This window comes from Astatotilapia calliptera, chromosome 7 (genome assembly GCF_900246225.1).
Source record: "Astatotilapia calliptera chromosome 7, fAstCal1.2, whole genome shotgun sequence".
Classification (NCBI taxonomy): domain Eukaryota; kingdom Metazoa; phylum Chordata; class Actinopteri; order Cichliformes; family Cichlidae; genus Astatotilapia; species Astatotilapia calliptera.
The window spans coordinates 50,180,994-50,193,092 of NC_039308.1; the positions used below are offsets into that span (position 1 = coordinate 50,180,994).

Consider the following 12,099-nt stretch of genomic DNA (forward strand, 5'->3'; position numbering starts at 1 on the left):
CAGTTTGGATTCCAGAGACAGATGCCCTCTCTACTTTTAAGATTAGGCTTAAATTTTCCCTTTTTGATAAAGCTTATAGTTAGGGTTGCATCAGGTGACACTGGACCCTTTTGTTGCATTTAATCATTAGTTACTTTTAAACTCTGGCTCTCTCTCACAGCATGTCTTTTGTCACCGATCGCAGCAGATGGCAGCCCCTGGTTCTGGCTGAGTGTTCTTCCTGTTAAAAGGGAGTTTTTCCTTCCCATTGTCACCAAGTGCTTGCTCATAGGGTTTGTGATATGTAATAATGCAGGGTCTTTACCTTACAACATAAAACACCTCAAGTCAACCGATACTGGATACTGGTACAATAGATATATATATATAGATAGAGAGAGAGATAGACAACAAGAAATACCCCAGAAGATGAAAATGAAACCGTGAAAAAAACAAAACAAAGAAAGAAATATTTCATCTTAACCCTAATGTGATGATCAGAGTAGGGACTAAAGTGCCACTTCTTGGGTAGGTGCTCTACAGTCTCATGTCTCACACATGTAAGCATTGCCTATGTGAGTCAATTAGTCAGTACTCTTGATGGGTGTCTATTCGTTAATGCAACTCCATGCAGTTCAGACTTGTTGTACTGAAAGTGTGTATGAGGTTGTAGTGATCAGTGTTCATTTCACAGCCTAGTGAGTACACACGTCTGAAAGGGGTTTAATTTGCCACATTGTTGATGGTCTATACACGCAAGCGCACAGTGACACTAAGCTATAATTTAGAACCTCTGAGCAATAAGCTAGCTAGTTTTATCATCTTAAACCAAATGAAAATCCATTCTTTTATCTTTTCACCGTGAACACATCACTGTGGCTGATCAAGAAGTAGTTGCAGCAACCCAACTTCCTATAACAAAACTTGCATTTATTTAGATATGGGCATTTATACCCACCAATGATAGATGAGCCCAGAAAATCCAAAATATGTAAATTTACGCATCATGTTAAGGCCTTTTGTTAAGGCTTTAAAAATGCAATTATTATATGTATTATATACTATATATGATATTTTATATTTTGCAATGAATAAATATTACATGTTCTATTTCAGACAAACATTTATTTAAATCATATCAAATTACCTTTTTATTTTCTCAGTCTAGTAATGGAGTCCTGACCCAAAAGAAAGAAAAAAAAAACATTAGACTCTAAGTATAAAAACCCTCCAATTTATTCAGTGATTGCAAGTGAAGAGACAATTTTGCTATTACTAGATCTAATAACTCCCCACTTGCTCCACTTCCCGTCTTATAGGAAGGACTCTGCATTTGCTGAAACTGTCATGTCATCATGGACTCTCAGTTTTCTATTTATGTTCAGAGAAGATGATCACTTCGAGCACCCGCCACCACGCTGTGCCATCTAATTATAGTCGGTAACGGTTCATCCAAGAAGATAAACCAGCGTGCCCAATAATATCCGGCACTAAGTGACTTGTGAAGTGAGCAGGAAATGAAACCTGTGAGTTCAACTGGAAGCACTGCGCAGTTCATAAAAGTGAAGGGAGGATGACAATGGAGTCACAGCCGTTATAAAGGAGAGTGACTAGGAGGAAGCCGAGCGAGCAACAGAGTGATACAAGTGTCATACGAACAGATGAAAAAAAAGCCAGGTTGGTGAAAAAGAAGAGGAAATGTATCAAAGAGGTGTGAGAGCTGACTAACATGTTCCGCTGCAGAGCTTCTCAACCTGTCACAGCAGGAAAAACACAGCTCGAAGTAACAACATAAAGAGTTCTGCTATTATAGTCTATCATATTTGAACAAAGCCTTCATTAGTGTTAATGCATTCGTATGCCGACACCACCTGAACTTTCTTGCAGTGACAAACCCTTAGTCTTTCACTTGAGACAGTTTGACTGGCATGAAAAACTACAGCCCTGTTCTAGTAAAACAGCTCTATTAAACGGGGAACTTTACTGATATCACACATCAAAATCTGAATACAGATTTTGAGAACAACTACTGCATCTGTGGGGGGGAAAAGAAAATTGATTTGGGTCAGTTATCAGTCCTATCCTGACTCAAAAGGCTGGATCGGATATTGTGACAATTTGCTGATATGTATAAAGCTAATCTATTGAATTCACTTCCATGTTGCTCTCTGTTTATTATACCACACAGCAGTGCACCAGCTGCTACTGGTAAAGCTAATACAGCATGGAGGAGGCTAACAGCTGAACGCCAGCAGTTTGGAAGCATTTCACACTGATTACTCCAACAGCTTCTCTTTGGTTGTTTACAATAAATTTTAGTTGACTGTAAACTTAGCTAAAAAGCTCTGATGATGATGCTTTCCTGTCAGGTTCTTACTCTTTCTTCAGTCTCTCGCACTCTCACCATTGTTCTGTTTGGTGTAACATTTTTTGGGAAGCTTTCATTGCACTTTTGTTAATACGACATGCTGCAGTTAATATTATTTCACTACAACCATCTCTTGTTAGCAAGAATGTTAAAAGCGAAGTGCTAAAGCACTGTGCAAAAGTCTCTATCCACCCCTCAATTCATTGTACAGTATTATCCTAGAGAAGTGATAAATAGAGGAAGTGATTTATTGAAACATATAAACATACATACAACTATGATATAGAAAAGGAAAAATTGTAAAATGATTGAAAGTCTTTACTATATGACCACCTGTATTCTTCAACACAGTGTAAGCTCTCTTAAGCAAGTTTTCTTGACATTTCTTTAAGTAGTCTTTAGGAATAGTTCATCAGGATTTTTGAAGATCAGTCAAAGCTGTTCTTTGGGTGTTGGCTGCTTTCTGTTCTGTTCTTATACTGCGTCAATAATGCTGAGGCCCAGGCTGTGGGAAAGCCAGTCGATGACTGATGGTGTCGCACTGTGTTTTTTTTTTCTGTCCACGTATGACATTACTGCTTTGGTAGTGTGTTTGAGATCATTGGTGTCCTGAAACACGAAACTGATACCAATCAGATGCTTTTCAGATGAATCAGCAAGATGAACCAAAAAGATCATACTCTTCTGTATTCACAATGTCCCCAACACCACTGGCTTAAATGCAGTCCCAGACCATGACAGAGCCTCCACCGTGCTTTACAGATGGCTTTGAACACTCACTGTTGTACCTCCCTCTTGATCTTTTCCATGCATATCGATGACAATTTGAACCAAATACTTCAGGCTTTAAAATCTCAAAGTTTTAAGTTCATCACTTTTTAAGACCGATTGCCACTTTTTTCACAGTTCAGTTCTTGTGTAGCTGGCACACCTCAGCCTTTTTCTCCCCGTTTCCCTTCCTTAAGAAAGACGTCTTCACAACCATTGAGACCATTTCTGACGAGGCTTCAGTGAACAGCAGACGGATCAACTGAACAGCGAAATGCTTCACTCAGGTTCTGTGTCAAGTCTTTGCTGGTACTTTATTATATTTCTTAAGGACAATGCCTTCAGATACTGTTGATCTACTGTAGATGTTTAAGGGCACATTGCACAACATGCTTGCTTATGCAACACCAGATTTTCGACTAGTATCTCTTTGGGAATCACCTTATTGGTACATAAATTGTATGCCTATCAAGCTAAAATAAATAAATATAAAAGTATAAACACATAATAAATACAGTTTAAAATGCAGAAGTTGCTAAATTGTCTGTTATGTGTAAATACATAACACTGACCTATAAATCATCCTGTTAAGTCACTTAACAAACCAACAACAAAAAGCATTTGAAAGTGGTCAGCTATGAGGACTGAAAATTAAAATAAAAAAGCAAACGAATGTCCAAAGAAAAACTTTCACAGACCTTCAGAAAGCCTGGAGAAATATTTCTCAAGAGCAGGTTAAAAAAAACATTACAGGAACATCTGGCTCCGCAACAGCAAAAATACATTAAAACGAGAGAAAGCTCAGGACTATTGCAGAGCAATGTATAAAGAAACACATACAAAAAGATCACTGCATACACAAACTTTAGCAGACACTCTTCATTTTATATTTTGGAATAATTAGAGGAAGAAATAAGGGAAATTTTGTTTATTGCTTGGGTGTCTGCCATGAATACAGGAGTGTGCTTGTGAGTCCAACGTTAAGTCTCTGAGGTAATCTTCTAATATTATTTCCATCTGCACTTTTTCTACTGAGACATTTCTAAACACCTCTAGTCACAAATCTGTTGAAGGAATGCAAGTCCTCATATAGAATTTCAGTGTACATCTAGTTGCCGCAATGAAAAGATGAATCAGCAGCGATTTCAACAAAGAAAATAATTAACAATCTCTTTAATTACGTTCCCATTGACAAAAAAAAAAGCAGAGCAGGAGTATAAACGTGCTTCTCCCCGATGAATAGCAACAACAAGAACATCAATGGGGGTGGTGGGGGGAGTTCCCTCAGACAGAAAAGCCATTACTCTGCACATTCCACTGCATTATTGTGTGCATGACTTACCAAAGAGCTGGCGGTGAAATATAAACTTCCCGGCTAACAGGCCAGTGATAATGGCCAGTATCCAGCCAATTACTTTCAGGATGTTCCACCCGAGGCCTGGGTACTTGTTGAAGAGGAAAGAGAAACAGTTCCCCACCACAATCATATGGGCCTCTGTCTGACTGTGAGAGATGGGGTCCTCGGCGAAAATTAGGAAGTTAAAAAAGGTGACGAGGTACGCCACAATGAGACGGGACCACGGGTGCTGGAAATAGTAGCGAAAAAGGGCATCTATTTCCATCTTGCTAAGCCCTCCAGCCACACTACACCTGGGAGTCAGAGAGAGAGAGAGAGAAAGTGCTTCTTTTAGTCAGATTACATTACCAGCCAGGCAGATTAGAGCAAACGCACCCCTCAGACACAGATTAGTGGTTGGAATATCACTAAAGATAATGGATTAGGATCATGCTCAATTCAGACCCGGCTCAGATAGAGCAGCACCTCCAATAACGCACACAGATTTCTTAACACAAAACCAGAGTTTCCAATCAGTCCTAAGATTATCACTCAGCTGTAAATTAGCAAACAGCCTATATCCTGTAATCGATTTAAAGGAGAGAAAAATAACATAAAGTGGACGATCAATCCACTCAAGTGTCCTCTTGTGCCGGTGAATCACGTGTCATACCTGGAAGTGGTGGACTCTTGAAGTACTATATATCTATTAGCTATAAATCGCTGGCTCGTCTCCTTTCAGCCCGTCTGCTCTGCGCTCTTCTTAAAAAAAACTGTTCCAGCATTACAGTGAGGCTTTCCCCGGCAACACCAGCCAAGCAGTGCATGAGTAACCTGCAGACACCCCGTCCCTCCTGTATTTTTAATCATTATTCACCCATGAACTCCACTCTTTCTTTACTCCATCGCTCTCTACCTCTTTGAACCGTCTGACTTTGCTGGGCTGAACTTCTGCCTGCTTTCATACCTTCCCTAAAACAGGGCATGGAGGGGGAAGAAGGAATTATGTAATGGCTTCAAAAATAGACCTGGCTATTAAATTTCACCAGCATCATGTTTGTCTTGTCATGATGCTGCCACCTTGGGTGATGAGGTAAAATGCAGATTTAGTTTGCTTTCTTTATCAAACTGCAAGCATTTAGAGGAAGACGAGCAGGAGGAGAAGGCAGACTTTTAGTGTGACCAGGGACCTGCTCCCATTCTGTGGCTAGCAACTTGTGACCAGAGAGTCCCAAAACATGAGTTAAGTGGGACTTAGCACCCAAAAAAGAACAAACTGGGCCGGGATAAGTTTATCTGAAGGTGGGTGGGTGGGCTATACCCTAGATAACCACGATGAGTAATGAAGAGCTCAACTGATGTTTCGGGACCTGAACTCCCTCTAAAGCATAAAGATTAGATTTGCACTGATCAGAGCAGAGCAGTCTAAGTGCTGCAGGAAATACTCCAAATGGCCTCTCTATTTGAGGCACTTCTGGCAATTTCTGAATGGACTATCGTGTTCAGGGCATTAGTGCGTGATCGCACCAATCTCCCTTCTAACGACGCCAAATGTCACATCACTGACCTTATATAATTATGAGATATCACAACAAGCTTGACCATTTTGGTTCCTTCTTATCTGAATGTAGGGTACACCGAGTGAGATGTGGGACAGCCAAAATCCGTGCAAGTTACCTGCATGCACGTCGCTTTTTCTCATTTGTGCATGTGCAGTGGGTAAAGTCAACACGATTTTACACACCTGCTCCACGCCGTTTTATCTCTCAGTCGATGTCCAGGACGAGAAGCCCCGCTCCCGCTCTGCTCTCCGGCCACATCAAGCCGGCAGCGGCGCTCTAATCATCCTAAACAGGAGATGATACGACAGGGCTGAAGTGGGATTATCCATGCGACCTGTTGTTGTTGGTATACGACAGAGGCACCCACAAATCCTCTGTCATTGTGCCGGACTGTCCATACGCCGGGCGGGGCGGCTATTAAGCGGGCGGTGCTTCGTCACTGAGTCCCCGCCGTGAGGTACGGTTTCTGGGTAGTAAGTAGGACGCTTCTACCGCCGCTGTAGCAAGGATGGAGGAGGCTGAATCCACACAGCAAGCGCAGCATCAGTGCAACGCAATGTAGCCAACACGTTGATTCACTAGCGCCAAAGTCAGAGCCAATACAAATACACGACTTCCGCTCACGTGTTTCAAAATAAAATGATAGCGACATCCATAACACAAGTAAGACTTGAGGAATCTATAAGTATACCAATATATGTATCACAACAGGCCAAGGACGAACCTCTAATATTAACGGATTAGATGTTGTTTTCCTTTATTTTTCAAGTTACTTGAACTTAACCCATTAAACATCATTAGAAACTACCAGATTTCTATGAGGATTTTTCTGAGGAAGATTTTTTCCGCTTCTGGAAAAAAAACTGTCACCCATAACTCGATAATAACGCAAATCTTTAACTTATTAACTCAAAACTTTGGGATACCTAACTCGAAATTTGGAGTTATTTCCTCTAAATTTTGAATTATTAATTCAAAACTTTGAGATCCCAGCTTTTTTTTTCAGTGCCAGAAACAAACTTCCACAGTGACTGTAATCGTCCTGGTTTATGTTGAAGAGTTGAGTGTCAACAGTCTTTCATCTTCAACCAGAATATCCGATAAAATTATCCACATTATCTAAACTCATCATATCAGGGGAATAGTCTATCCTACCTGGACACTGGAACGAGGTGCAATTTGCCAGTGATCATTCATTTGTTTAGTCACAATCAGTGTTGGTCAAGTTACTTGAAAAAAGTAATCAGTAACTAATTACTGATTACTTCCTCAAAAAGTAATCCCGTTACTTTACTGATTACTTATTTTCAAAAGTAATTAATTACTTAGTTACTTTTAAAAAACACGATTTACAACCTGAAGAGGTGATAAAGCGATAGATCTTTCAGCCCAATTCTACTTTTTCTGCATAATCCATCATACAAAATGTAATCAAATGGAAAAGTCTATTTTTTTTAACTTGTTTTATCAGTTTTAATCTTTTAACTTTATGCATCAAGCAAAACATTTAATTATATGCAACATTCTCTGACTTGAATAAATTAGTTTAACATTTAAACCTATTTTCTGCACATTCCAGCACATAAAATAACATATTTTTTGTGTTTACACTCAGTCTTTCAAATAGATGCAAGTAAAACACAGCAGAAAATAAATAAAGTCAAAGACTCAGCGGTCCTGTTGCTCTATTTTCACCTGTAAAGCAGGAGCAGGGTAGGCGGAGGTTTACCCTGGTGCAGGTGTGCCGCGGTCAGTTGAAGAATCCGCGAGTTTCTCTGTGAGTTTCCCATTATGTCGTTGCACACTGGTGCTTGCTTGGAAGTTTAGGGGTTTTTTCGCTGTAAAAAGAAGTTTTCTTCCCACGCACGGTGGACGCTAATGTTTTTGTCACTTTTTATGGAATCAAACTCAAAGTAAGGTCAGTACTTCCACGCTTTAAACGCTGCATGCTCATACTCTCTCCCACAATTGATATGTGATCCATTGTTGATCTGCACACAGCTGTTGTCACTAACGGCGCACTCGCTTACGTCACTGTCTAGTCACTGTGGTGAGACATTCTCCAAAAAATCACGGTTTTAGTAACGCAGTAACGCAGCGTTCCTACGGGAAAGTAACGGTAATCTAATTACCGTTTTTGCAATAGTAATCCCTTACTTTACTCGTTACTTGAAAAAAGTAATCAGATTACAGTAATGCGTTACTGCCCATCTCTGGTCACAATAATGGCAAATCAGACACTTACACTCATTTATATGTTCTGAAATCTACATCACATCGAAGAATGTGCCTGCACATGTGATGTGACAATAAAAGTGATTTGATTTGATTTGATTTGAATGGTTGAAGATGAGCCCATCTCAATCAGTGGACCAGAGCTCAGTAAACAATTTGCTTAATACCATTGGTAAATTATTTTGTTTCACATAAATGTACTAGTAACAGAGCACAGGTTTCATCAGCCACACTAGAATCTGTTTATTTTGTAAAAAGAAAAAAAAAAGGGGGGGGGGGGGTTCAAATCACTTCCTGTGCTACTGTGTGTCATACTTGACGCAAAGCTGAGAAGGGAATTTGCTGCCATGGGGCTCATTTATTTATTTAAAGAGGAGACCAGAGGCAGGAAGCCCGTGGCTTGGTATGACAGATCAGAGATGTGGAAAAACTGAATAAAATGTAAAAAAATGAAAGATGAATGAATATTGATCTTTATATTAATATTCATCTTAAGCCATAATTAAATACAATCAGTGCTTTATTTTTTCTTTTCTTGAAGAAAATAGCTGAATTTAAACCAGAAAACAAGTTGACTTTATTTCTTGGAACTTATTACATTATAAAAGCAGATACCATACACATATAGTGGAGTAAAGCATTCATTATTATTTTATTATCCCTTTAATTTAAATACCCAATAATAGAATATCATTAAAATATCCCATAAATAAACCAGAACTGTTAGCATGAATATGCATATATATGATGCTCTTCTTCGTGGGTTTCTGGCATCTCAACATACCAAGACCAATACACATGCGAAAGAGTATCCTTATACCCTTTCTTCTTGGCTTTTTCATTTAACATAAACTTGTGTAGAAATGTGTCCCTTGTCAGCATAGTATAGTCTATGAATTCACATATAAAACTTTAGGCACTCTATGTATTACAGAATCCTTTTGTTTTTAATAAGTGAAAAGAAACAGAAAATCTTCAAATGTTACGCAGGATTAGCGATGCACTCTACCAGTGTGCAGTGTTGATGAAAATAAAAATAGTATGCAAAGCCACATCTGGATAAGCCAAAGTTATTTTGGACTCCAATGCAGTAGAATTTAAGCTCCTTTGCCACTACAGCCAAAGGTATATTTAGCACAGAAAACAGCATGTTGGTGAAAATACAAATCGCATGCAGTCTTCTAGAAATTGAAACTGAAAGCACACCTGCTTCTTCAATAGCCAAATATCACCTTTAAGAAACACAAGCAATAAGAAACTTAAGTACTAACCCTTAAACTGTAAAAGAAATAGCATGGTAAGCTGTGGATATGATTGCCTTCTGTGTTGTGAATGTTGGGACAGGTCTCACACATTAATCACGCTGCTGGGCAGAAAGTGGTAAACTGGATAGACTTTTAGCATCACATAAGCCATGGGAATAAACCCACAGTGTTTTCAGTTTTCCTTGTCCAGAGTCCCAATGTGAGGTTCTTTTAAGATCTATTACCTTGTACAGAATGTTTTTGTCTGTTTTCAAACACTGAAAAAACAGACTTATATGTAATCACCAAAGAACACATATAAACAAGAAATGAAGAAAGCCACAGGGGTGGGGGTGGGGATAGGCTGAAAACCCACCAGTAGAGTCAGAGTGAGAGGTGAGTTTTCCTCTAGTCAGGTCACCAGGGCTACGACATTTACACAGACAACCATTCACACTTATATTCACACCTACAGTCAATTTAGAATTGCCAGTCAGCCGAACATGAATGTGTTTTGTATGAGAGACAAAGCTGGAGTACCTCGAGAAAACACAAGCAGCACAGGGAGACCGTGAATTTTCCACACAGAAGGGTGCCAGCCAGCTGGTTGATTCAAACCCAGGACTCTCTTGACTCTTTTCAGTGGCTGGTGCCTGGTGCTATGAATGTCTGTTTCTTTGTGTTGGCTTGTCTGTGTGAAGCTTGCATGTTGTCCCTGTGCTTGTTTGAATTCTTACACAATACTCTGGCTTCCCCTGACAGTCCAAAGGCTTGGTTTTAGGTTAATTGGCAATTCTAAACTTTTGTATTTTGACTTTTCTAAGAGACTAAGTAATTGTCTTATTTTAAAATGGTGTGTGCATATGAGTACTGCTGCTGTGCTTGCCCAAAGCCTGGTCCCCTTTAGTTCCCTGTGTAAGAAAATGTCCCGTTTCATCCATGCTCATATGAACACATGTGAAAATGTGAAATACAAGATATATTTTGACTTTTTTATACCAGCAAAGATATTTCTAAAAAAAAAAAAAAAAAAGGTCAGAGGAAGGAAGCTCTGTTTTTACTAGATAAGAGGGACAAGTGCAGCAAGGTAGCACATTAACTTAATGTCACTATTATTTTTCATTATTATTTCCATTATGAATATGAAAACATCTCACCAATAGTATCCTGGGATTCAACAATAGTGTATATATCAGAGTAATTGCAAAAAAAATGATTTAAAGCAATGATACTAATAAGAGCTAAACACATTTTACAGAGGTTTGCTGCTAGTGCTTTTACTTTTACATTCAAACACTTGCACTTTCTCCTTTGTTTTCAAAGAAGCTCTAAGTTCAGCTTCTGGAAGAGGTGTAGTAGAAGGATTTGTACTGTTGTATTTGTAGTAACAAAAAAAATCAATGCTGAAAAATACTACTTCTAAATTTATAGAGCTGAAATCATTATTTAATTCCGTAATTTCATTTACATGTACAATGACAATAATGGATTGCATTTATATAGCGCTTTTCAAGAACCTTAAAGCGCTGTACAATTCCACTATTCATTCACTCTCACATTCACACACTGGTGGAGGCAAGCTACAGTTGTAGCCACAGCTGCCCTGGGGCAGACTGACAGAAGCGAGGCTGCCATATCGCGCCATCGGCCCCTCTGGCCATCACCAGTAGACGAAGGGTCTTGCCCAAGGTCACAACGACTGTCCAAGCTGGGCCTCGAACCGGCAACCTTCCGATTACAAGACCAACTGCCAAGTCTTGAGCCAGGTTTGAGTATTCTGTTCCGTTCTATTCTATTAATTGAGTTCTTTATCAGGAAGAAGAAGCAGAAGTTGTAAAAATGAAAAAGAAAGAAAAACAAAGCCTGTTTTCAGAAAAACTGATAAAAGGCTATTGTATTGTATTTTATTCTATCATGAAAATAATCATCACTGCAAGTTTTAAGGTGTGACTGTGACCTCTGAAAGCAGGAAGCCACGAAAAGAGCCACTGGTTTCCTGGCTGGTAGGCAATCCACACCAGAGTTCTTCCACCTCTTCACCAAGAGGCCACATGCACCTGCAGATAAAAGGTGAATGAAAAAAATGAGACTTCACACCGAGCATGCACTACATAACCAAAAGAGACAAAAAATAAAAGAAGTTATAGAATATCTTGGCCTGTTGAGTCCAATTTAATTCACAGCAAAGGTATGATGCAAGAGCAACCATTGGGCACGCCCCCTCCCCTTGATTGGTCGTTTTCATTCAGGTGCAGGACTTGACTAGTCGATATTTATGTCTTTCTTTTTTTTTTAATCAAATGTGACAAAAGAACCCCAGTATTTATAAATGCTACACGCCGAGTCTTTGAATGACGCAGCTCAGCAGAAATCAACAAACTGTATGGTTCATTTTTCCACAGGATAGTAAAAATTAAAAAAAAGCTAGAACACAGTTTTTATATTTGACAAAAAGAAAACAGCGACAATTATAAAGACAATAATAAAGAGTGAAGTATCGTCTCCGTTTTTTTTTTTTTTAAAGACTGAAAAAAAAAACACATATTAAAATAAAACACGATTACCTTCCTGTTAGGATTTTAGTGACGACAGACTCGGGGCGGGTCT

General features: G+C 39.1%; 1 protein-coding gene across 5 annotated transcripts in view; it reads right to left on the minus strand.

Moving 5' to 3' along the window:
• Positions 1-6,908, minus strand: part of tmem117 (transmembrane protein 117) — a 48,322-nt gene extending 41,414 nt beyond the window's left edge. For 2 of the 5 annotated variants that reach the window (XM_026175368.1, XM_026175371.1), the window contains exons 1-2: positions 6,196-6,905; positions 4,458-4,765 (exon numbers count right to left, since the gene is read on the minus strand). In XM_026175368.1, coding sequence (XP_026031153.1) covers positions 4,458-4,737 — 280 coding nt within the window. In that variant the 5' untranslated portion in view covers positions 4,738-4,765; positions 6,196-6,905. Of the gene's footprint in view, positions 1-4,457; positions 4,766-5,124; positions 6,169-6,195 lie in introns of those variants that run through there. The other 3 variants (XM_026175370.1, XM_026175369.1, XM_026175372.1) reach the window with 3 other exon arrangements.
• Positions 6,909-12,099: the final 5,191 nt, after the last annotated feature.